At 41.3% G+C, this 27,200-nt stretch overlaps 2 protein-coding genes across 2 annotated transcripts in view; one reads left to right on the top strand and one right to left on the bottom strand.

The window, feature by feature from the left end:
- Positions 1-27,200, top strand: part of LOC131689640 (eukaryotic translation initiation factor 5B) — a 409,123-nt gene that overhangs the window by 214,219 nt on the left and 167,704 nt on the right. The gene's annotated exons all lie outside the window — the stretch shown is intronic.
- On the bottom strand, positions 10,434-11,718 carry LOC131689642 (uncharacterized). The gene is made up of 2 exons (XM_058974877.1): positions 11,660-11,718; positions 10,434-11,597 (listed from the first exon to the last, which is right to left on the bottom strand). The coding sequence occupies exons 1-2, from the start codon at positions 11,677-11,679 to the stop codon at positions 10,487-10,489; spliced, it is 1,131 nt and encodes a 376-aa protein (XP_058830860.1). The 5' UTR covers positions 11,680-11,718; the 3' UTR covers positions 10,434-10,486.

Below are 27,200 nucleotides of genomic sequence, written 5' to 3' on the forward strand. Positions count from 1 at the left end.
CGACCGTTTTGGGTGCCTTTGATCAGTGGGACAAAAGAAAGGACCGAACAAGCTAAATTCATTGTCATGATCCGCATTTGGTTGTTTAGATTCGGAAGAATATATTAATTAGTCTCATTTGTATCCACTTCCATATTAAGAGTGTTACATATTAATTGATCTTTCAAAAGTATTCGGTGTAATATCGTGTAGCCGTACCTCGGTTGTGTTATCGCAGACTAGTTTTGCAATTGCTGCGACGGCAGAAGATTTACTGGGAGGAATGTATTCGCAGTCGCAGTACTACAAAGCGTTCCGAGAAGGCAGACAGTTCCATCTAGCGGCCAATTGAAACCGCAGGAGTAACCACAACTTTTGAAGTTCCACGTTGGAGAAAAGCAACCTCCTGTTGAGCAGACATACTGGAGACCGACACCACGACAATTGGCAGGAAGGCACTTAATGACCAAGGAGCTACCGATCTTTTCCGGTAATTCGGAAGACTGGTTGCTGTTCATTAGCTCTTATTCTACTCGGACATGCGACTTTTCGGACGCGGAAAATTTGGCAAGGAGCCAACAATGCCTGAAGCGGCACGCACTGGAGTCCATGCGAAGTTCGTCGGTTGCTACCGGCGAGTATGTCCCCTACATGTTCTAGCTACACTCGAGACTCTATATGGTAGGTTGGGACCCTTGCAGAAGATCCGAGAGGTACCCGCGCCAAAACAGGAAAGATATGGTGGGACAGAATCTCAGCGATCATCTAGAAGCCGGGAGACATCAAGCGCATCTCAACAGCGTATCTTATTTACAATATCCCAAAGCATCCAGAGAAAGATTGTTCAGAGTTCGACAAGAAAACAATCGTTGAACGCTGGAAGACAATGCAGCAACTCGGCTTGTGTCGGCTCTATTTTGGAGCACACGGAAGATGCCCCTACAAGAATCGCAACCATTGTGATATTGATGGATGTCAACGGCGCACAGTGGGACGGAATCAAAAAAAGCCGGATTGCTTAAAATACTCGGTTATATTATTACCTTGTTCATCCAATGACGAAGGAGATCATTGGCAGGACACTGATGACTTATGAGCATGTTAATAACAAAAAAAAAATTACTTTGAATGTCGGAATATATGGGATGAACTATAATATTTCAAATGTTTATTAATTTCGCATAGTCTATTTTACTCCGCATTATTCCAAGGATCCTATTAGATCCCGCTATGAATTATATATGTATCAATAGGGTATTTCTTGCTGAATATCAAAAAAATAAATTTAGCTGCTACTACCTGCTACTCTACAAACAATAACCCCTTAAAGTTAGCCCAGAAAAACCAAAAAACAGACATACACCCTAAAAACGAAGAGATAGCGAGTTGATCTATTTCGCAAAAAGGTGTGTTTTGAAAGCATCAACAACTTTCTAGAACATCGAGAAACTGTAAAAAATCAAATAAAAAAGTTACAATGAAATAACACTTTTTAAGGGGGTATTCCGACATGTACTTCAATTTCACCCAATAACTTTTTTCGCTTAACAGATAGCCATTTGGCTACTTCAACAAAGTTTCATAAAATCATTTCGTCTACAAACTTTCCATACATGACTATCAATTTTGGCAACAACTTGCAAAGTTATTTTTTTATCTGCGTATACACCCCCTTAAATAAAAATTTTCCAACATTATATTGAACTACTTAAAAAATGAAGAAACCTTTCCGAAGACATCAAAGTGCCATAACCAATAGTTTCGTCGCAAATATCAATGTCCGGCTTTTTTTGATTCCGTCCAACTGTGCGGCGCGACACCACCCATCGCTGCACAAACAGGACACTAATGAGACCCAGCGGGCCAAAGAAGGCAGAAAGTCGTCGAAGTGTGATGGTAATCTATTCAAGAACGATATCTATGCGGCGAAAACCGAAATCATTTCGCTGGAAAGGCGACTCTGTTTCGTATTATTCCAGTGACTTTGTCGATCTGTACCGGTGTTTGCTTTCTTGGACGACGGCTCGGAGAGAACACTGATCGACGAAAAGCTGGTAGGAGGAGCTTGACGTTGTAGGAGATCCTCAACCACTGCGTCTGCAGTGGACGGCAAATGTGAAGAGGTCCGAAACCAATTCTCAACGAGTCACTCTAGAGAAAGCGGATCGCGTGAGGTCCGGTAGACAATCCCTGTTGAATGTGTACAAAGTTGGCTGAAGATATCCCTTATCTGACAGGTCTGCCAGCTGAAGACTACGATTGCGCACTCCCTCTTATAGGAAACGAACAACACTCAGACTTCGTGATGGCAAACCGGGAGAACCGATTGTGACGAAGACGCGGCAGGGTTGCACCATATCTATCTAAACAGGATCGCTCAGTAGAAAGCGCCAATATTTCTAGAGCTTTTATTCAAAAGAACATGTCGACAATGAGTAACTCTCTTTGTTTACTTTCTCTTCCGAATTTTTACGGCGTCACTTTTTGCTTATTTTACAGTACAGATCGAAAGATGGTGGTTTTGACTGGCATGTTATGCAAAGATTTGAGGGATAAATGTTAAAGCGACCGAATTATCAACAGAAGAGAAAGTAAACAATGAGAGTCATGTCTTTTTGAAAAAAAAAAAACTTCACATATGCGAGTGCAAGGAGAATAATCAGACATTGAACGAACTAGTGAAGCAGTTTTTCTCAGTCGAGAACATGGGAATCATGGAAAGGGCGCTGCCAGAATCAGTGGAGGTGCAACGATCGAACCAAATCTTCTGGGAGACCGCCACGCGCGTCGGACAGAGTTTTGAGACGGGCCTTCTTTGGAAGTACGACTGTTTCGAGTTACCCGATAGCTAGCTACCCGATAGTAGTTAGATGCTTACAATTCTTGGAACGACGTGTGTAGAACGACTCAGCGATCGGCAAAAGCGTAAGAAGGCAGCTGAACGAATATTAGCAGAAAGGGTATATTCATAAGGCGACCCCTAAGAAGCTCCAAGAGGCGGATTTATGGTGTACATCCCAAAAAAAAACCGTCGAAGATTCGCATATTCTGCGATGCAACAGTAAAGGTGGACGGTTTGTTACTGAACACTATGTTGCTGAAAGGGCCGGATCTCCTAAAGACGTTGTTGGAGATTCTGTTCGGGTTCCGGGAGAAGCGGGTCGCTATCTGTGCGGATCCGAATTAGATGTTCTATCAAATTAAGACTCGGCGGGAGGATCGACACGCGCAACGAATTTTCTTGCTCGAGGATTCAACGCAAGCGCCTAATATGTTCCTGATGAATGTCGCTGTTCACCGTTATCAGCCCAGTTCGTGAAGAATTAGAAAGCCGAAGAACATTCTCAGGAGTATCCAAACCGAGCAGCCGAGGGCATAATACGAAAACATTACATGGATGACGACCTGGACAGCGCCAACGATGATGCAGAAGCGGTGAAACTGGCTCTCGAGGTCAAGCATGGTCACTTGCTCGGAGGATTTTTTCATCGGAACTAACTTTCGAACTCAGAACAAGCTCTCACATGGGTAGGGGCGCGACTGAGGAGAGTCTTCAACTTGACAAGAACACCTCAACAGAACGCGGACTAAGGGTTAAGCTGAAGACATTTTCACATAATTTATACAATACTAAATAATCTCGTTGCTTTTTTTCTTTATTGGATACTAGCTAATACCCATCGCGCGTTGCTGCGGTTATCAACGAAATAGCAGGAAAGCACAATTTGTTCCAAAACGCCATCTGGCGGGCAGATAATCCCCAACTAATAGCACACAAACACGCTCCATAACTAATGCCTACTATGTTTAACTTTTTTACAGAAATCGGTTAAGCCGTTTGGGAGTCTATAAATCATATACATACAAACTTTGACTTTTATATAGATAGATAGATAGATAGATAGATAGATAGATAGATAGATAGATAGATAGATAGATAGATAGATAGATAGATAGATAGATAGATAGATAGATAGATAGATAGATAGATAGATAGATAGATAGATAGATGTTAGATTTTCTTTTATTACTATATCTTAAATTAGATTCATTCTAACACTCACTAACACAATTATTGCATATTCTCTCAAATACACCCACGATCTGCCCCATTCCAAACGTACAAACGCTCGTGGCCTTCGTGATAACACAAACGTGAACATGTAATTGGAATCATCCACACATACTCACGTCCACGATCTCGCCAACATTAAAACACCCCGGTAATTAGGTGACCGCTTTAGCACCTATAAATTTACAAACGCTGTCTCAAGCATCAACCCATCGCTCGCGTTATCATAAATCGGTCATGTCCGGAAATCTTAACCTTCGGTCCCAGCAGCCCAGATCCATGCCGTCAGTTTGAACAATAAAAAAATGACGCTCATATCCACTAGATAACACAAGACCGGGAACTCTAGTTATATGGGGGAACTCTCTTCTAGTATCTGAACCGTACAGTGAAAATAAGACATCAGATTCACGGTCCGCTCGATCATTTAAGAACACACGCGAACTTGCGAATGGCCACACGGATATAAAATCGAATTTATGCACGCGAAGTTACACACAAGCTTGCGCATGCGACATACAAACACCCACGCGATCTATCACGTTAATGCAGAAACGCTCGAGGCTTTCGCGATGATACACTCGATCGTGAAGTCCATACGCCCGCACATATTTGAACCGTACAATGAATATTGCATTCAGAATCACGGTTCACTGCAATTGGCCTTAAGCATTGTTTTCGTGGGTTTTGTTGTGTTTAGGGTTCGCAGTACCCACCCTTTTTGGCGAGAACCGGTACTACGGTACTGAAGCTCTCAGTACCGGTAGTACCGGTAAAGTACCGGTACTCGAATATTTTTTTAAAAAAATCGAAGAAAGCTTCAAACTGACATTGAATGCTCAAACTGATGATCTTACTCTCAGATGATTGATTTGCGCTGATCAAAAAACATGTTTATTGTTTTTTATTGCTTCGGAATGGCAAGACTCATTTCTCAGAAGATATTTTTCATATAGGGCACCTTCTTTTATTTCGAAATCTAGGCCACTTTGAAATCAATAACTGGTAAGTGGTGCGACTTTCGTCGACTTGAACAGATGGTAAATGTATGAAACCCTATTACAACAGTAAATCAAAACGAGAATGGCAGTAAATCCGAGCAGGTTAATCGCATTTCCTCTCTTGCTTCTCTGAAAATTGGTTTCGACCTTTATGTCGTTTGCCTACTATTCTCTAATGCATATCAAGGCTCCTTGCTCTCCTGTAAACTATGGAGTTTTGCTGAATTTTCTGATCACCAATAATTACAAATTGCCCCATTTGAAGCAGTTCACCAAGTCTAAAACTGTTAGCTACTAAATCGCTGTTCGTTCTTTTATAGATAATTGAATAATGGAAACCAATCAGAATGTCGCTAATAAAACTTTAACTTATAGAATTATTATGATGGTGGCCCCACCTCATTCCCACACAAAGGTGTTATCTCAACGATTTATCTAGAAGGAAAATTAATATAATTAAACGTTATCTTGCAGACCGATATTTTGAACCAGATCCCCCTGCAGAGTTAACATACTTGTCATAAAAAATTGTATAATACCGAAAATACCGGTACTGGCTTTTGTCCAGTACCGGTATTACGGTACCAAAAATGGGTCGGTATTCCCGGGATTTACTTAACGGAAGGTTCCGACTCAGTGACACTCCCATAAATACCACGGATTGGGTAGTTGGTGGGTTGTTAGTCAGGATTCGCCTCAAGTAGCGATGCGACTGAGAATATATTTTCGTGCATAAAAAGTTTGAATAGGACTTGACTTGACTGTAGGATACGTAACTATTCTAGAAGTGAAAGCGTTTGAACTCTGGGTAACCGTTTATCGAGAGTTTGTTTAATCAAAAACAACTTGAACTCCGGACAGCCGGCTGTTGGGAGTGTTGTCGACAATATAAAATGAACCATAAACATTTAAATTTTAAAAGTGGTATTGTGGACCCTTCATAAATTGTGTCACGCAAATTTTCCACCTCGTTCGAGTAAACGTTGCGATATTACAATGAAGACGCGAAACAGAAAAAATATCGATGCTGCGTTCCTAAATGATATTAATATCATGCATGAATCAAACACATCCCGTCTCTAAATAATACGTTCTTATTCTTAGCTCAGTATAATTGACGGACCATTTAATGGATTAAAAGTAAGCCATTCAATATGACAATGAAACATTTTTTCTTCGCGCTGAAATGAATGCCGCAAATTGGTAATTGATTTTGAATTGTTCTTGCGAATTATCAATTGTCAACCCTCACACATAATTCAAAAGTCATCATACACTCAGACAAGACCATGCGTATTCCCCAAGCGCATTAAAGAAGCGGTGGATTCGTTTCCTAGTTGGTCAAATAAACACTAAACAAAACAAAATAAATTGGTTTGCTCAATCTAAAGAAATGTCAACTCGATTGGCATCAACCCGCGGATACGGCATTTTAAGGGAACTACAATGCCATCAAATCAAATAACATTTAAAATTACTCGCGACAAAATATGTGCGATTCAGAATATAACAAAATGAAGACTGCTTAATTATTTGTATTAAAAAAGTGGTTCATTTTCAATGATAGCACTGCTGATGAATCACTGTATAAAAATAAGTGATAAGGGACGCGAACGAAAATAGCTGACCACCGCCTTCACGAATTAATAGTTTTTGTTGAAACAAAACTCCAATTTTTTCGAACACCATTCCATTTTGGAAAATTTTCATCCGGGACGCATATTGCTTTGACATGACATTTAGAATCATATTCTATAATAAAATGACAGTTTTGTCTGTCAATCAGTATGAAATTTAAAAACACGTACACAGGTTTCGTAAGAAAAACGTTTTTGCTGATAAGTTCTCCAATAAAATTTAAAATGCTTTTTTTCTTTTGAAATCTAATTTTTTTAAATGCGAATTTCGCAAGCTATACGGTTTTCATACGGCTTTTTCAAATTATGGAACTTTTGCGAGTCAATGTGGTTTCTTATGAGGATTTCTAAAATGATGCGATTTTCCTTTGTGCGGATTTTCTTGTGCGGTTTTCTTTTATGCGGTACTTTACACCCGCACAAAATAAGCTTCAGTATAGGGGAATTATGTTTAAAACCGACACCTTAAGCTTAACACTTTTTCTAAGTTGCCACAAAACCAATAAAATCATAATTTTAATGCACGATTCTTCTTCAGAAAAGTCTTAACAAGACTTAATTTTTTCAGCGCTTCGAAAAATTAATTTCATTAAAAATTATTGGTTGTAAAACTTGGAAAACAAAGTGACTTTTTGTAGGCACTGCGGGTAAAACCGACACCCTTCGATAGAATCAGATAAGCAAAAATTCCAATTTATTGATTTTTCAAGAGACTTATAAGAAATAATCACAATAAAAGTATTTCTGTATATTTCAGCTATTACTTTAGTGTGCTAGTAGTGTAATTGAAGTATCACAAAGATCCCCAGCCTTTTGTAATGAATCGCAAGTAAACAGAACCACCTTAAAAGCGTGTCAGTTTTACCCTAACCAAAGGGTGTCGGTTTTACCCCAACAGCGCACATTTTTTTTATAAAAGCAATTAAAAATATTGAAATTCTCAAACTCGTCTTCAATGCACCTAGTTGATCATAGGAAAGGCCGACAATAATAGGTACTGAAAAATGGAGTGATTTGAAAAGCTTTTGTTCGGTTAAAACCTTAAAATCTACCAACGAAATTTTACATCTAGACGAGTATGAACGCCGCTGTCGTATGTTTTGTTTATTTTTATGACATTCGGCGCACTAACGTAAATCCAATTTTTCTTCAAATGCTCTACATAAACGTACTAATAATAATGTATCATTATGAAATGAATAAAAATTTGATTTCTAGGAAAAGTTGTGGGGTGTCGGTTTTTCCCACAATTCCCCTACTTGTATTTTTGCGTATACAGGGTGTTTGGTTCATGGTTAAGAATCTCTCGAGGGGTGATAGACTGTCATATTTGGAGAAAAAAAATGTTCTACACATACCATCAAATTTCAACCGTTACAGAGTTATTGAACTTTTTGTGTAAAAAACTTATTTGTATTAAAATACCTCTAGCTCAAAAAGTATACTTTGTATTTTAAATCTTTCAGTTCCATTCGAAAGGTGAGAACATTTCCTATTGAATGGTGTTCTCATATCTTTCAGTTAATTAGTTATAATTACCTTTTAGTTGTAAAGTGGTTAAAAGTTAGTGTTTTTGGGGAGGTTTTTGTTTATTTACTCAAAATAATGTATTATGATTATAGCAATATCTATTCCAAAAGTTGGGTTTTAGGGCGATTCTTTATTTGTTCTTCAACATCATATTCCTATATCTTCTCATTTCTTTGTAATTTCATTACTAAACTTTTCCTGTAATCGACTTGCAAGTGCCTAAAAGACTCTAATCTAAAAGATATGCTTTATATCGTTATTTCCAAAGCTTTATTGGAAAGCTGAGAAAATTTTCTAGCGATGTATGTACAAATATCTCTTAGTTAGGGATACTCTATGGTCTTTTATAAGAAAATAGCTTACAATTAGCGTTTTTCGAGGAGTTTTGTAATTATTCTAATTATTAATCAACAAAATTTATCGTTACTATTGTTCATTTGGTTTCCCTTAATATTCTCTATAACTTGTTGCTTGACACTTTATCCATATCTCTTTTCATTTCGCTACTATTTAATAGTTAATACAGCACGACCTCATAACAAATGTAGTGGGTTCGAAATCGTTATTTTTGCATATGAAACGATGTGATAAAAATGATTTTGCGTCGAAACAAAAAGAGATAATTGAGTAAAGTCAAAGAAAGAATTGTAGAACTTGCTCAGATGCATTATTTGTATGATAATAATGGTGATGTTTATTATTTACTATTTTAATAAAATTAGCGAAAATGCTAATAATAACACTAACTTTAAACTAATTTACTTCTAAAAGAATGGTAAATTCACTCAACTGAAAGGTATTAATACATTTTTCAATGTAAAATTTTCCTGGCTTTCGAATGAAAAGAAAAAAAAATATAATAAGTGCCACACTTTTTCAATTAGAGCTAGTATTAATGAGAATGAGACAAAAATATCCAAGTTCAATAACCAAAACACATAAAAACCAGAAAAGATAAATCTATCATGTCAAAGAACGAATGATGCAGCTCTTCAAGACTAACAATCTGAATTATTAAAATGATGATGTTAACTATTAAGATTTTCGAAAAATGAACGAAAAATCGATCAAAATTGTTAAATTTTAAATAAATTACTTTGAAAAGGTTACTTAAATTAATTAACTGATACATGTGAGGGCATCACTCAATGGAAAATTTTCTTACCTTCCCAATGAACCTAAAAGATTTGAAATACAAAGTACACTTTTTGAGTTGGAGCTTTTTTAATACAAATAAGTTTTTAACACAAGTTTATGTTTATGTTTATTACCTTCACCAACAAGCCCCTTGGCCCCAATGGTGGTTGCTTAAACTAATTACATTTTAAAATTGACAACATTTTCGCTTTTATAGCATTCCGCGTCCGGTTGAAGTCGAAGGCCGTCGCCACACTGTTAAAAATTCAGTGGAGTCCGGTTACAGCGCTCTGGCAACCATAGTTGGTTCTCCTGAACGGAACTCGCAGAAGGGAGTTATTACGTAGAGCTCGAACGCGGGCTTGAAGATCCAGACGTCCGAGGATTGTAGGGCAATCCACTCTGGCACACAAATAGTTCAATAACTTTGTAACTATTGAGATTTGATGATATGTGTAGAACGATTTTTTTCTCCAAATATGACAGTCAATCACCCCTCGAGAGATTCTTAACCACGAACCAAACACCCTGCATATGAATGATTTGAAAAATTGTGGTCTTCGATGTTTTAACTTTTTTCCACTTCGTCCATTCGACTATCTGGACCATTCAATGTTTTGTACTGTTCGACATTTCTTCTTTCTACGACTTGTCAAAGTCACGATATTTGTGCATTCTACCTTTCCACAGCCGGAAGAAGGTAAACAAAACAAATATTTCTCAACATTTTTCGATAACCAGGATAATTCTCTGAATAAACAGACGACTAGGGTAGACAGCAACAAAAATAACCCAAATCGGAAGTAAGGAAAGAATCGTGATCGAGATAAAGGCGTACAAAATACAGGTACACTGACTGACGCACTTTTATTTACACACGCTCGTAGAATAGCGGGGTTTGTTTGTGATCAACACACAAATGTTCTCGGAGTGAACAAAGAAAGAATAATAGATGGAAGGACAATGTTGTAGTTTTATGTCACGACTTTCGGGAAGCGGAAATCCTTCCTTCCTTCCTTAAAGCAGTCGTGTGTACTCTAACAAATTTGATCGGAAAAAGGATAAATGAATAATAACTTTATGGTTTTACGGCTTTATTATTCCGTTCGGGGATTGCATATTTGTACATGTTAAGCTATGCTAGTGATGTTTACATTACGTGACTTTCGTAGATGGTACACTTCGAACAGATGGGCTGTTTTCTGATTCAATTTATGCAGGGAACTGTTCATCGCTTCCAAATCATACTCCAAATAGGAGAATCTTTCGTTAGCAATAGCTATCCGCCTGTTAGTATCATATTGGCTGAGCTCTTGTAGATAAAAATCCCGCATAGTGTTGAAGTGGTACTGCATTTTGTGCACCTCGTCCGGAGTAGTCAGTGCGACGGACTCCAGCTGATCTTCGTGACAACCGATCTGCTCCGACGATGTCGACCGTCGCTTTATCGCTCCTTTCAAAATCATTCTATCGTCCAATCGCCGGTGCCTTTCACAGTTCCAGGGATTGTTGCTGACATCAACCGATTCCAGTGCAGGAAAGGTTCGTTCAAAATCGAAAAGGTTTAGGCTGAGCAAGTGGTTGAAGGAAATGTTGAATTCTTTTACATCGCTCAAACTCAGCCTGCGAAAGTCTAGATTTTCGATTCTATTGTCCGCCAGAATAAGACGTTTTAACCCTGGCAGTTTCAGGTCGCTTTTACTATCAATCGTAGTGATTAGATTACTGGCCAAATCTAATGTTAGCAGGTGTTTCAGTCTGCTGAACGTATCCCAGCTAACGGAACTAATTATATTTTTGCTCGCCGTCAATATTACCAGCGATTCCATGTCACTTACAAAAGAAACATCTCGCAAATGGTTGTAATCCAAGTGCAGCGACCAAACCTTCAACGCCTGGGCCGAATCAAAAGTCACCTCGGAAATCATATTGTACCTGAGTTCCACGTGCTCCAGGGTATCTCTAAGAAAGGCCCGCTCAACTCCGCAAAACTGTACCGAAAGCCGCTTAGTTTTCGCGCTCATGCGTTCTGCGATTGCTTTACTAAAGTTCGGAATGAACCCGGAATCGATTTCCAAATCAACCGGTGGGAAGTAAACCCGGTACAGTGGCGTTTCGCTTCCAATGACAACATTTTCGAGCACGCAGTGTTTGTGCAGTGTGAAGGACCCCCAACCGAGTCGCTTGCAGGGGTACAACCAGGCGACGGTGAAGTCGAGCTGAAAGAGCGTCAAAAGGATACTGAAAGTGGGGTTTTAATATTTTTACAATCGATCGTTTACGTGATAAATGCTCGTACTTACATAGAACAGCAAAAGTTCATCGCAGAAGCGCACTCACATGGGTACTGTCTTGCCCTGGACGAGGATGCACCATTGCACGGAATAGTGTTATCAATCTGTTTTTGTTTTTTAGTGTTTATAGTTGAGCTTGAGAGATAGAGGCCTCCGATGGCTCGTTTGTTGGAAAGTGTTGAAACTGCGGTTGCTTCAGCTTTACGGATTTTAGATTTTTATTCAATTCTGGTTGATTATAAATATCTGCTTTACTGAATGACTGAACTAGAAGTTAAAATTCTACGTTTTTGAATATCTGAATCCTTTAAAACATTTAAACTTTTATTTATTCAAAAAAAAGTTAGCAAAATATCTGGGATTTCCGAATTGGTGTCCTTTTAACCCTTTCATGCCCAACTTTTTTCTAGTGCATGTAGGGTTTCAAAACTATTTTCCCTTGAAAACAGTGGGGTCAAGAAACATGAAAAGCCTATTTTCATAAAGATAGACAGTCCATGGCAGTGCTAGAAGCTGGTCAATTTTTACCTTCTAATGCTCAATACAATTGTCCTAGAATAATGACAATAGTCTAATTGCGTGGAAAACGTAGCCAACGACAGTCTAAATTGATAAGTTTGATCAGTTTTCAATAATATTGCACCATAACAAAAATATATGAAAAAATCTTTTTCCGTCGTCAACGTAAACTGTCCCTGGCAGCACTGTTTCATCGGAAACCAATCAGACTAATTGCAATAACTTCAGTTCTAGGGCTGATCCTTGCAACTGTTAATACTCAAATTAAAGGCAATAATCACATTAATGAGCCTTACTTGTTTTTGTGAGCAATTCTCGCCACAATCAAAAGTTATAGCTGTTTAAAAACGTTGTTGTCCACAAACAACATGGGCATGAATGGGTTAAAGAACACTCTGTATGATATATTGAATAATAAATTTTAAGGTTCAACCCGAAATGGCAATCTCAGTCAGATGGACTGACTCTTTGAGCAAGATCTTTTTAATTAATCCGAGCTCAAAACTTGATCATGTTATTGTAATTCTAGATATTCAATGCATCCATGTAATCCCAATTTCGTATTTGTTTTTGGAAGTACTATAGCTTTGCTGCAGAATGAACTAATGAACTAATCAGATAAATTTTAATTATTTGTTTCTTCTTATATTTTCAGGTAAGCTAACAAATTTAGCCCCATTCCCTTATCGTAAGTAACAAGAAAAATTATTTGCTTCTATGATACATTTTTTAGCACTCCGCACCTTATTTGAAAAGTTGAAGGTTTGAAAAATTTTATTACCTCCATGAGAACGGTAGAAAGTTTCCCAATCTTATAAATTCCAGAAAATCAGTTTTTGTCGAAAAATATTTGGTTTTCTTGAGAAAGCAGTTTTTTGAGCAATTGTATAACCTTTGTTTTTGAGAAAGGTAATAAGGTTCTGTCCAGATCTTCTACACTAAAAACTTAAATTCATAAATTCATAACATTTCGTGAACTAATCTTTTGAAAATTTTCAATAATGGTATATCAAAATGGAAAGTGTCCGTACATTTCAGCCCGCAATAACCGAAAACCCGATCCATATGAAATTGCCATTTCCTTTTTGCCTTTCTCAATAGAAAGGTATTGCAATTGCTCTGAAAACCGACTTTTTAACGAAGGCCCGGAGGGCCGAGTGACATATACCATTCGATTCAGTTCGTCGAGTTCGGCAAATGTATGTGTGTGTATGTATGTGTGTGTATGTGTGTGTGTATGTGCGTCTGTGTGTGTGTACGCGAACACAATTTCACTCACTTTTCTCAGAGATGGCTGAACCGATTTTCACAAACTTAGTCCCAAATGAATGGTGCAACGTTCCCATAGGCTGCTATTGAATTTCTAATCGATCCCACTCCCGGTTCCGGAATTACAGGGTGATGAGTACGATCACGCAGAAAATGTCGACTTTAATAAATTCTGCAATGAATGTATAATGGTGAAATTTTTTCCAAAATGTGACCACAACTGCTTCGATTTGTAGTACTAGGTCATTAACAGCCATTCAAAGTCTTTTTGGTCACATTGACCACCATCATCGGTTCCGGAAGCCCCGGCGGAAGTATCCAAATTCAGAACAACAGTCACATCGGTTTCTCGGAGATGGCTAGACCGAATCAACCAAACTTAGTCTCAAATGAAAGATGTTGCGTCCCCGTAAATGGCTATTAAATTTTATCCCCAACCGGCTTCCGGTTCCGGAGTTACGGGTTGTGGCGTGCGATCACATAGCAAATTGTGATTCAAACCGATACTCCGATGAAAGCAAAAAAGGTAAAAATTTCGCTAAAATATCTCTCAAACAACTTAAATTTGCAGTGCTAGGTCACCGACGGCCAAACAAACTTTCGTTGATTACATTGACCACCATAGACGGTTCCGGAAGTGCCCGGGAAAATCGGCCATCTTTCAAAACTAGCAAACTCATATCAGTTTCTCGGAAATGGTTGGGCCGATTTTCACAAACTTAGTCCCAAATGATAGCTATATTATCCCCACAGATGTCTGTAAAATTTCGCACGGATCGCTTATATGGTTCCGGAAATATAGACTGAACCGTCCGGTCACATATGAAATTCCCATTTAAGCCGGATTTTTTTTCAATTTCAGAAATCGATTTCGTATTTTTAATGCCAAACATCTTTAAAATGCATAAAACGTCGAGATTTTATGTTATTGCGAAAAAAAATTTTTTTTATGAAAATCGACTTTTTGGGACTTTGCCGATTTTGCACCTTTTTGCCTTTCTCATACAAAGAAAGGCTATGCAATCACTGTAAAAATCGACTTTTTAACCGAGGCCCAGAGGGCCGAGTGTCATACACCATTCGATTCAGTTCGTCGAGATCGGCAAATGTATGTGTGTTTTTTTTTTTTTTTTTTACAATGGAGAAGACCTTTATGTCCTAGCCCAGTACACGTGCTAACGGTAGGGTCCAATCTACCACACGGGGTGCACTGGGGGCGTGTCGGACTCAAATGGTGACCAGCCATTAATACCGACTAAACTCCATTGGGCTCCGCCATCATTCCTCCCAGGAACTACCTCTCGGTATTACTTCTGGGGGGATGGCTGTACTGAATGTACTCATTCACTCTCACTCGCGCGATCATACATCCTGTATGAGGCTTACTTGGGTGCTCTCTCAATCACACTTTGATTCACTCTCAAACACTCCCACATGAGGCTGACTTTTGTGCTCACCTTTTACGTTCCATGCGAGGCTGACTTGTGTGCTCACCTTACTCATTCCTTGCTAGGCTTACTTTTGTGCTCGCCCTACCCATCCATGTGAGGCTGACTTGGGTGCTCACCCTATCACCTGATTCACTCTCAATCGTGCCACTCTATTGTACCTTTGTCACTCCCTCTGGCATCCCATGTGGGACATTTTTCTTAGGCCCCACTTCTGACATACCATGCGAGGCTGACTTTTGTGCTCACCTTTTTCATTCCTTGCTAGGCTGACTTTTGTGCTAGCCTCTACCAACCTGTGAGGCTGACTTTTATGCTCACCCTTAACATGCAGTGTGAGACTGACTTGGATGCTCACCCTTTCACTCCTCTGCCACGCCATGAGGCATCGATAGCTTAGTTCCAACATACTACGCTACGACCCTCCCGTCTTGGCATGAGGCAGTCCACTTATACGCCTATACACTCACTCTTCTGTCTTGCTTCGGGGTGGCTGGGTTTACCCCTTACGCGGTTGCCATTCGCTGCGCCAACCTACCTCGGCATGAACAGACCATTCACTCTCTTATTTTGCGCTTGGCCTTTTTCGCTCCAACTAACCAATCACTAGTTAGCCGTGCCCGCCGTCTGTTGCTCGGTTCGCCAGATTACCTGTAGCCTACTGGCAATCTGGATGGTAGCAGTCGAGACTGCGTTCCACTTCTCCACCGTTTGACACATCCGCTGAATAAGGGTATCCGGGGTTGTGTCCCAGCCACAGACGTCAAGCATTGCTCTTCTTTCGACGTCGAACCGATGACATACGAACAGTATGTGCTCGGCAGTTTCATCTACACCTGGGCAGTCCGGGCAGACTGGGACCTCCGCGTGTCCGAACCTGTGGAGGTACTGACGGAAACAGCCATGGCCTGACAGGAATTGTGTCAGGTGGAAGTGAACTTCCCCATGGGGTCTTCCCACCCAGCTCGATATGCTAGGTATCAGCCGGTGGGTCCACCTACCTTTCGAGGAGTTGTCCCACTCACGCTGCCATCTGGCGACCGAGGTCACCCTGGTGCGCTCGCGGGCTCCCCTATTTCCACGTAGCTCAAAGCACTCCTTATCTTCCCGAATGACCAGCCCGACTGGCATCATGCTCGCTATCACGCAGGATGCATCGTGTGATACCGTGCGGTAGGCAGATATCACTCTGAGGCACATCACGCGGTAGGTGCTCTCCAGTTTCTGTAGGTAACTGGTTACCCTCAGTGCTCTTTACCTGAGGATAGATACGGCAACGCCTGCCAGTAACCTACGTCTACTGGCGCACACCTTTGAGCTGTTGGACATCATTCTCGATAGTGCCGCAACAGCAGTCGACGCTCTCTTGCACGTATAGTCGACATGGCTGCCGAAGGTCAGCTTGTCGTCTATAATGACTCCGAGAGACTTCAGACTTCGCTGTGAAGTGATCGCGACTTCTCCCACATGGATAACTGCATGTTGTGCCGACTTGCGGTTGTTGACGATAACTACCTCCGTCTTATGATGAGCGAGCTCCAGGCCTCTCGCGCTCATCCATTCCTCCACCGTGCTAATCGCGTGTTCTGCGGTTAGTTCTACCTCAGGAATTGACTCCCCGTAGACCTCCAAGGTTACGTCGTCGGCAAAGCCGACGATCTTGACCCCAGGAGGGAACTTCAGTCTCAGAACCCCGTCATACATGAGGTTCCATAGCACCGGGCCTAGGATCGAGCCCTGCGGGACTCCGGCGGTAATCGGAACCCTTTTCTGACCGGCATCGGTCTCGTATAGCAGTACGCGGTTTTGGAAGTAACTTTCCAGGATCCGGTACAGACCCACCGGTAGGCTAAGCCGGTGTAACGAGAGCGCGATGGCATCCCAGCTTGCGCTGTTGAATGCGTTCTTCACGTCAAGTGTCACTAACGCGCAGTATCGAAAACCTCGCCTTTTTCGTTGGATCGCTATCTCAGCAGTATTTATCACTGAGTTGAGAGCGTCCACTGTGGACTTACCCTTCCGAAAGCCAAACTGGTTGCTTGACAGACCGTCCGTACCTTCCGCGTATGGGGTGAGCCTGTTGAGGATGATCCTCTCAAGCAGTTTGCCAGTCGTGTCTATCAGACAGATTGGTCTGTACGCCGATGGGTCGCCTGGCGGCTTCCCGGGCTTCGGCAACAGCACCAGTTTCTGCCTTTTCCATCTATCGGGGAAACGGCACTCATCAAGGCATCTCTGCATAGCTAGCCTGAACATGTTCGGGTTCGCTATGATCGCTGCCTTAAGAGCGTTGTTTGGAACTCCATCCGGCCCTGGAGCTTTGTTCATTGCTAGGGATTTAGCCACTGCGAGTAGTTCTTCATTCGTCACTGGAGCCACCATTTCGACCGTGCCCGCACTGTCTCGTAGTGCAGGTGGCCAGGGGCTTGTGGCTCGAGACGGGAAGAGTACTTCGATAATCGTTGCCAACCGGTCCGGAGACCGTTCTGGGGGTGAGGAGCCCCCTTTGGTCTTGGCCATCACAATCCGGTAGGCGTCACCCCACGGATTTGCGTTGGCACTCTCACACAGGTTGTCGAAACACGCTCTCTTGCTGCTTTTAATAGCCTTGTTAAGGGCTAATTTCGCAGCTCGAAACACTTCACGGCGGTTCTCTCTTGCATCCTCGGTGCGAGCTCTTTGCATCCTACGTCTAGCTCTGAGACAGGCTGACCGTAGAGCTGCAATCTCGGCGCTCCACCAGTATACCGGGCATCTACCGTTTCTTGGCAGTGTTTTTCTCGGCATAGTGGCGTCGCACGCGCGTGATAGAACAGCTACCAGCGCATCCCCGCTTAGACTGTCGGTGTTGGCCTCCAGTCCCAGGGCCGCGGTGAAAGCTTCGCTGTCGAAGTGATTGGACTTCCACCCGCTTACCTGACAGGGATCTCCCGCCCTCGGATGCTGCACACCATAGTTGATCTTAAAGCGGATTGCTAAATGATCGCTATGGGTGTAGCCTTCGTCTACCCTCCATTCCATGCCTGGAGCCAGACTCGGGCTGGCAAAGGTCAAATCAATCCACGCCTCCACTCCGTTTCTACGGAATGTACTAGCGGAGCCATCATTAGCTAGCACAGTATCGAGTTTCGCAAACGCTTCCATTAGCGCTTGACCCCTGCTATTTGTACAGCGGCTGCCCCACTCCACTGCCCAAGCGTTGAAGTCTCCCGCTATTACTACCGGTTTCCGGCCCACGAGGTCCGACGAGAGCCTGTCGATCATCTGGTAGAACTGTTCTATTGGCCACCTTGGTGGGGCGTAGCAGCTGCAATAGAACACACCATTGATCTTGGCAATCGCCACACCCTCGGCGGAGGGGTGTATTACCTCTTGAACCGGGAACCTTCCCGTTGTACAGATTGCCACCATTCCAGACCCGTCCGACACCCAATTGCCGTTGCCGGCAGGGATGCTGTACGGGTCTGATAAGAGGGCGACATCTGTCCTCGACTCCGAGACCGACTGCCACAGCAGCTGCTGGGCTGCTGCACAATGGTTAAGATTTAGCTGTGTGACTCTCACGGCTTCTTCTTATTTAACTCGCCGAAGGGACACGAAGGTCCGCCCATAGCATGTTTATGGGCTTGCTTCTTAGCGGTGCAGATAAGGCACTTATATGCCTTAGTGCACCCCCGCTCTTTATGCCCCTCCTCGCCGCATCGACGACATAGCTTGCTCCTGTCTAGGCCTTTGCATTCGTAAGCTTTATGGCCGGATTCTAGGCACCGATAGCACCTGTCCACTGAAGGCGGCTGGGGTATACTAATAGGGCATACCGACCAGCCGATCTTCAGCTTCCCTTTCTCGGTTACCTTTTTGGCATCCGCATTGAGTAGCCTGAGGTAGGCTACTTGGGTGCCAGAGGGTCCGTCCCTCAATCGCACAGAGGCCCGCTCGATTGTGACGCCGCAGTGCTCCTTGACGGCTGCGACGACGTCTTCTGCGGTCGCGAACTCGTCCAAGTGCTTGCACTGGAGAGTTGTTTCCGCACCTAGCGACCTAATTTGGGCGCCCTCGCCAAGGACCTCTTGAGCCAAGGCCTTATATATTGCACTTGATTGTGCGCCTCGCTTCAGCACCAGGAGCATCTCTCCCGTGTTGGTGCGTCTTACGCTACGCACATCCTGCCCAAGGGCCGAGAGGCTTTCGGCCGCCTTCATCGATTTAAGGACATCGGCGTATTTGTCCTTGTCGGTTTTTAACCACAAGGCTTCGCCTCTGTCCTTGGCCTTCCTCGCAGGCCGCGGTACCTCCGGTTTCGGTGCCGGCTTTTTCTTGGTAACCAGCGTCCAGGGGTTTGAGCCCCCCTGCCCCGGTTGTGCCGGGTTGCTGATACCATCGCTCTCCACAGCGAGGTCACTCTCGCCCTCGCTTACCTCACCCAGGCGGCGTTTGACCTTGACGGTTGCACGCCGAGTGGTGTCGGTTTTGGCACCCTCTCCTGGCGACTTCCTAGGGCGCTTCGCATTCGATGCCGTCTTGCGATTGCCCTTTCCTTTTCCCTTCGAGGGGAACTCGGTCGCCGCTCCGATCGACGTGGCTGCTCCGTAGAAGGTAAAGGCCACTGTCTGTGAACCTCTATTGACCTTCTCTCTTTCCTCCCTATTGGAGGCCACTGTCTGGGTTTCTCTGTCGGGCCTCTCCCGACATTCCACCCTCTCAACATATGCCTGCTGTTCCTGTCTTGCGACACGAACAGCTTTCCGGAGCTCCAGAAGGCTCAACTTCAACTCCTTGGCTATGTTCTGCTTTGCGCTAGCGAAGTCGATTATAGCATCGAGTTGCTTCGCTACTTTGCGCATCGCAGCTATTGGCCCCTCCGATGCATTGGTAGGGGTATTGCCTACCGCTGCTGGGGGGTCACTGGTGCTTTCGGGTGCAGCACTCATCATTCCACTACTCTCCCCACGGGGGGGAGACCTCGCCAAACCACCTCTTGCGAAGGGGTTTGGCACCTCCGTCTGTTTATTTTTATTTTTGTTTGCCTCCATGTATAGTCCCACGAGTAGCGCGAGAAATATATGTCCGCCACGCCAGAGCTCCGCATTAGCGTGGTAAGGGACGCTTACTGTGGGGGTTGCCCAGGTACCCCACAGGCTCCGTTAACGATCGAGCATCTTTTTCACCCCCTCGATCACTCATCCCTCGGCACGGGTCGCTTCACGCCTTGGAATTGGGGTTATGTCCTACCTTGCTTTACGTGGTGATCTCGGCCCGGATCATCACAACCATCCTCCTTTACCAGGGCTTTGGACCTGTAGCTCTGGATCTCAATAGTTCCATGTACGTATGTTATTACAGACATGCTACTATTGGGATCCGTCATTCGCTAGCGGAGTTAATGTGTGTGTGTGTATGTATGTGTGTGTATGTGTGTGTGTGTGTGTATGTGTGTGTGTCATTTAAACTCACACAATTTTCTCAGAGATGGCTGAACCGATTTTCGCAAACTTAGTTTCATATGAAAGGTATAACGCTCCCATAAGCTGCTATAGAATTTTTAGTCGATCCGACTTCCGGTTCCGGAGTTACGGGTTGAAGAGTGCGGTCACACAGCAAATTCCCATATAAACTGGTACCACCATGATGTTAAAATGATGTAAAACATATTAAAATTGATGTAACATTACTCTAGTTTGCGGGTCTGGATCACTAATGATCAATTAAAGCAGCTTTGACCACATTGGCCACCTATGACGGTTCATGACGCCCCCGGGGAACCCGCCAAGTTCCTAAGCTAATATCACACCCATTCCCCAACGAATTCTCTACCGATTTTTACAAACTTGATTTCAAATGAAAGATACAGTAATACCATTGACTGCTGCTGAATTCCATTCGGTTCTGACTCTTGCTTCCGGAGTTACAGGGGTGTTAGTAAGGATACACTGGAATTTCCCATATAAATCGGTACAATCGTAATACCTCAAAGGCTAAAAACTATTGAAATGGTCACCAAATTACTTCTAATCGCAGATATAGATCACTGATTGCCAATCAAACATTCTTTGAATATATTGTCCACTATCGACGATTCCGGAAGTCCGGAATTCCGGGCATATTCCACAATTAAAGTCACATCGGTTCTTCGGTGATGACTGAACCGATTTTCTCAAACCAAGTCTCAAATGGAAGGAAAAATATTCAGTTGAGTATTGTGTCGCCGCCCCTCCCCCCCGCCTTGCGCTTACACCACCCTCCTTCATCACTCCCCTCCCCCTGGACCACCCTCACGCCCGCATTTCCTTCATCCACCCCGTATACCGAAATAAGATGAAGGATTTCTGACGCATCCTCCACTACCACTCTACTAACCCCCCATTCCCTCCACTTTCAAACCCATTCCACCAACATTTCAAAATATAAGCACATGAAGATAACATTGAACTCATGCTGATTAAGCTAATTAAATATTACTCTTTTGCCTTTCTCATATAGAAAGGTTATGCAATTGCTCCAAAAACCGACTTTCCAACCGAGGCCCGGTGGGCCGAGTCTCATATAACATTCGACTCAGTTCGCTGAGATCGCAAAATATCTGTGTGTATGTATGTGTGTGTATGTGCGGATTTGTTAACAAAATGTTCACATCGGTTTCTCGGAGATGGCTGAACCGATTTTTACAAACTAAGATTCAAATGAAAGGTATAATATTCCCCTAGGTTGCTATTGAATTTCATTTTCAACCGACATCTTGTTCCGGATTACGAGTTGAAGAGTATGGTTACAAAACAAAATTTGTTGATTTGTCCACATCGGTTTCTCGGAATTTTCTGAACCGATTTTGACAAACTTGATTTTAAATGAAAGGTCCATCAGCTGCTGTTGAATTTTGTGTGGATCCGAGTTCTGGTTCCTGAATTACAGGGTGATACGTACGATCATGCAGCAAATCCCGATTCTAACGAATTCTGCGATGAATGTAAAAAGGTGATTTTTTTCCCAAAATGTAAACACAACTGTTGAATTTGTAGATCTAGGTCACCAACAGTCATTCAAAGTCTCTTTGGCCACACTGACCACCATCGACGGATCCGGAAGCATCCAAATTCAGAATAACGGTTATATTGGTTTCTCGAAAATGGCTAGACCGATTTGATCAACTTAGTCTCAAATGAAATTTGTGGCGTCCCCGGAAACTGATATTAAATTCCATCTCCATCCGACTTCCGGCTCCGGAGTTACGGGTTGTGGAGTGCGATCACATAGAAAACTCCGATTCAAACCGATACCGCGATGAATGCAAAAGGGTGCTCTTATATATACTTACCAAGTATAATAAGAATAAAAGACATTTCCATAATGTTATATTGTACGAACCAGCTATTAAATCATAGTTTGGAGAAATGAGAAAGGCACAATTGCACCTCTAGGTGGATTAAAACAGGTTTTTCAGTTTAATATTACCGCGGCTTTTTTTTTTTCTTTTACAAAAAAATTTTAGAACTCGAATAATGATTTGTGTTCTTGTATATAGTTGTCATGTCATGTATAATAAAATGTAGTATATACATTTGAAAGCTTTTAATGAATATAAACAACGCGAACATTCTCGTGTTCATGATTGAGAAAGGCACAATTGCACCGCTAGGTGGATTAAAACAGGTTTTTTATCATATGTATTCATGTGACCTTTGCTGTAGCATGACAGGATGTTCTTGTTTGCTTCTAGCGCTTGCGGGTTATGGTTATTTACTCGTTTTCGTAGGCGTAAGTTATTCCGTTGGTTTAAAGGTTCTAGGTGCAGTCCTTGGTCAAAGTGCCGTGGTTGGGTAACGGTTGCATACTGAGAAAAACTGAAATCGTAGCAAAATTCAATAATTCTAATGCACAAATCGATCCGAATAAAGTGATTTTTAAGGGGAAAGTCCCAGTAAGGGGCCATGCATAAATGACGTAGCATTTTGGGGGGTAGGGAGGGTATACCAAATTTGTGACGAAGTGTGACGAGGGGGAGGGTAGGGTCAGAAGTTGTGCGACGTAGCATTAAGTTTAAAACTCATTGTTTAGAGAAAACAATTTAATGATCCTCCATTCCCAAGAGAAATGAATGTAAATTCAAACAAGTTACTTTTGATGCGGTTTTTCATGAGGTAAATTTTACGATTCGCGGAATTACAAGTTCGCAAAAATACGAAAAGATGTTGTATGCGGATTTAACTTGCTACATTAGTTAGCTAATGTTGCTAACTAGTAGACTTAGTTTGGAAGCTGAATTAAATTTTCACTTCGGATTCAACCAAACAAAATTTAGTAATTTAGATGAACGTATGGTTCTTAGAATCATTAGCAGCTGCACGATTGTGAACTGAGAGAACTTGTCTCCATGGTCTCCTTGACATATAAAATTCAAAACAAAGCTATAACACTATAAAAGTCGTCAAACATTTTGAAAGGACATGTATTTAGAATAATTGAAAAACATGTAATTTTTTTTTCATCGCCCGGGCACTTTGCATGGGACGAGGGGGAGGGGGTAGGTAAATGCTACGTTATTTACGAAGGGGAGGTTAGAATTTTGTGACCAAATGCTACGAGGGGGAGGGAGGGGTCAAAAATCACCGAAAAAAGCTACGTCATTTGTGTACGGCCCCTAATGGGTGTCCTGCATAAAATTGCATCACGGAAAAAAGGCTGTATAAAATAACCTATTGGGTATTTTCTCTTGAAAATTTGGGAAGAAGTACTTTAGAGTATATTGTTTACACTGTATTTTTATCACTGTCAGTTTTTCGATAATTGGAAGAGATGGCGTCACTCTAAAACTACCAAACTCTAAGCATCGAAGAGATGGAGAAATACGGTTGGAATGGATGTTATATTAGTGATCAGAATCACAAACGTGTAGTGAAAGCGTTTAAACGGAATCCCAATGCTTCGGTCAGGGATGTGGCCAACAAGTTGAATTTGTCCAAGTCTTTTGTTCAGAGAGCCAAGGACTGGGAGGGACCGCATTCGTACAAAGTGCAGAAGGCTCCAAATCGTGACGAACGGCGAAATACGGTGGGAAAGTCACGGGCCCGGAAACTGTACATTAGACCGGCAACAATTTTGACTTTTTTGTAACACTGCTAATTCAAATGATAATTGGATGCACAGATCATTTCCTAATATGAGTTTTTCCAATAGCTCTAGTCTACCCATAAGAGGTTTCAAGTTTATATAAACTTTCCATAAACTCGGAAATATAAACTTAAAATCCAATAAAAAATTCCACAGTAACTCTGCATACCTCAAAACTTATGGTCGCCTAGCCTATTTTATATCAAACAGCTTTGTTGAAGACTGCATATTAATTGGAGGTTCCTCGATAAAGTTTTAAAGTGTTTACCACTGTTTAGGAAAGTGCTCCGAAAAAAAAAGTCCAAATAGTTGTCGGTTTAATAACCAGCCATGGAATCGTAGTTTGGATAAATGAGAAAGGCACAATTGCACCATTAGGTGGATTAAAACAGATTTTTGAAAATAATAAACATTTGTAAAGAAAAAAGTATTACAACTTGAGATAATAAAAAACACGAAAATTATTCCTGCCGTCTGTCCTGGGCGCACTTCTTTCTGCTACATGTATGGATATTCGTTCTCGATGGGTAATCATTGTTTGATTCGCCTTCTGCTGGCCGTTGATCGTTTCGTGTGACATCTCCCTCGCTGGTCTGAATTTCTACGTTGTCGCCGCTAGAGCAGTTTTGGATTTCACTGTTGGATGTTTTCTGTGTTTCTGAGTAACTCTGGTATAGCCGTCTTCTTTATAGTTTATTATTTCCCTTGGTATACTAGCTGTTGGTTGGGGAATACTGTTGAATATTATTTGTCCGGCAATAATTTTTTTGGACGGCTGTCTGTGGACTATCATGGGCATCTGCCCAGGGTATGTGCATAGAGTTCTTTGAATGTAGTAAATACCTCGAAATGGTATATTCTCGCAAGTCAAATAAAAAAGAATAGGTTCGTTATGCCGCAGTCTTACCGTTGAGAATTCTCCAAGTGACGGATTGCGTTTCTTGATATTTTGACATGAATCTCTTAGTGTAATTTGTGCTATTGTGCGGTGCCAAATCGTGCACGCGAATTTCGGCCATATTGTTGTCCATATACACGGGAATCTTGGTTTTAACGTTGTCATATTCGACGTCGTATTGCATGTTGTTCTTCGCCACGAAGCTGTGCTATTACAACATTACGTGAATGATGCGTTTCTTGTATGTGTGACACTTCTGGAAGCACGAACTCCATTTATACTTTTATCAACTGTTTCACCTTGCGCACTGTAGGTCTAAGGAGAGGGATTTCACGAGAAACCGGCCGACCACAAAATATGACCATAGTCGATTCGAACGAAAGTTTGAAGTTGTGTTCGGTTTATGATTTTCTTTGACAATGGCAATAATTTGATACAAGAGCAATTTTGCAAAAGGTCGTAAACATTTCTACGTGCATTAATTTCAATTTTTTTGGGTTCGATTACTTATTTTATACATCAACTGAGAACGAGTTTCAGGGAATGAATATTTATGTACGAAAAAAATATACACTGAAAAAAATGTTGTCATTTTTCACAAAAACAAAAGTTTGTGCTCAAAATTTAAATTGCAAAAAAAACCATTTTTCTATTTTTTTATATTTTGTAAAAAAAACCTAAAGAGAAAAGAAATATTTTGAACATAATTGTATGATGGAGAACTTATCAGTAAAAAAGTTTTTCTAGCGATAACTTTATACATGTTTTAAAATTTCATACTAATTGACATACAAAACTGTAATTTTACTACTGAATATAATTCCAAGTATCATTTTAAATCAAAATGCATTTAACAAAAATCTTCCAAAATGTGACAATTTTCGAGATATTTTGAATTTTATTCCAGCGAAACAGTTAATTCGCGTGATTATGCCTTCATTAAAAGTTATTCGCGTTACTTCATCATAAAATTCAAAAATCTACTTTTTATCGTTTTATAGACGTAAAAGAAATTATTCCAGTGTATTTGGATCATGGAAAAGCTTTCTATAAAAAAGTTTTCTTAACAACAACTTTTGACATATTTTTATAATTCATACTATTTGTAGTCAAAAACACAATTTTCTTTTTGAATATGATTCTAAATGCCATTTTAAATCAAAATGTCAAATACAAAAATTTTCTGAATGTAGTGGGTCTCGAGATATTTTAAAATTTGTTTTAACAACACAATTAGTTTGTTTTCTTGCGACCTTTTCAGAAGTTATTCGCGTTTCTCCATCAACAACAATAGGTTTTTCAAAAGGCCCATAACATTTCCTGTAACTTCTCTTTTGATATCAAGGCGACATTTTAACTATTTTAAGTAAATAACCCCTGAGACCACAGATTACAGACGTTCATTCATTCATTTATTTTTTTTTTCTTTGCAATTTTTACTACTCATAAACCAACGTCTCCAACAAAAAAAGGAAATATGATCATAACTCAGCTATAGAACATCAATTGAGAACATTTAATTAATGATATCGTTTAGCCAACATTTTCCTCTGTAATCACAATCATAACGCTTTGCAAAATATTCGAAAACGCGAAAATAATTCAATTCTTCAAAATCATTAAAAATTACCTTTTGAAAAATAAGCGGAGCAAAACACACCTGTGCGGGGGTAAAATGCATCACAACAACGGGGCATAATGCACCGCAACAACGGGACGAACAAGCAAGTAGTTTTTTTTCTGACGGGATTTCACAAAACTGTGCCTTCAAATAGCCTTAGGTTATGCAATTAGCAGGTTTTCAGAACGATTTTTCTGTTTTCGATTAAAATCCCAACAAAATTAAAGAAGAGGGCATTTGCCCCCGATGGAGCAGCGATATAAATTTTGTAAAAAGTGAATTATTTAGCACATTTTTCATATGCAGTGCGTCAGAATAATGAACAACGGTATAAATAGAACTGGAATGCTCTGATATAATATTAAAACATCATTTATAAGAGCTGAAAAATCTTGTACGAGCTACAATAATTACATGAGAAGAGCACATGAGAAGAGCACGTTACTGTTTTTTGTTTATGTCCCAAGCTGCTATTGATGTACGGTTATCAAACTTTGACAGTGTATGTTTACTTTTGCGGACTTCCGACCTTTTCTAGAAATTTTCAGATGTTTTCGAAATAAGCAATGGGTGCCTTTTGCCCCGGGGGTAAGTTTTACCCCATCTTCCCCTACTTACATGCACTAATAAACATTTGCTGAACTGAGTGAAAAAATATATGACTTATAATTTTCTTCAATAATTGCATAA

Source organism: Topomyia yanbarensis, chromosome 3 (genome assembly GCF_030247195.1).
Source record: "Topomyia yanbarensis strain Yona2022 chromosome 3, ASM3024719v1, whole genome shotgun sequence".
NCBI classification, from domain to species: Eukaryota; Metazoa; Arthropoda; class Insecta; order Diptera; family Culicidae; genus Topomyia; species Topomyia yanbarensis.

Bases quoted from the DNA above. Each gene is read 5' to 3' on its own strand.
- LOC131689642 (XM_058974877.1), bottom strand. From the start codon at position 11,679: ATGAACTTTTGCTGTTCTAT. The intron at 11,598-11,659 runs GTAAGTACGAGC...CCCCACTTTCAG, and splicing joins ATGAACTTTTGCTGTTCTAT to TATCCTTTTGACGCTCTTTC.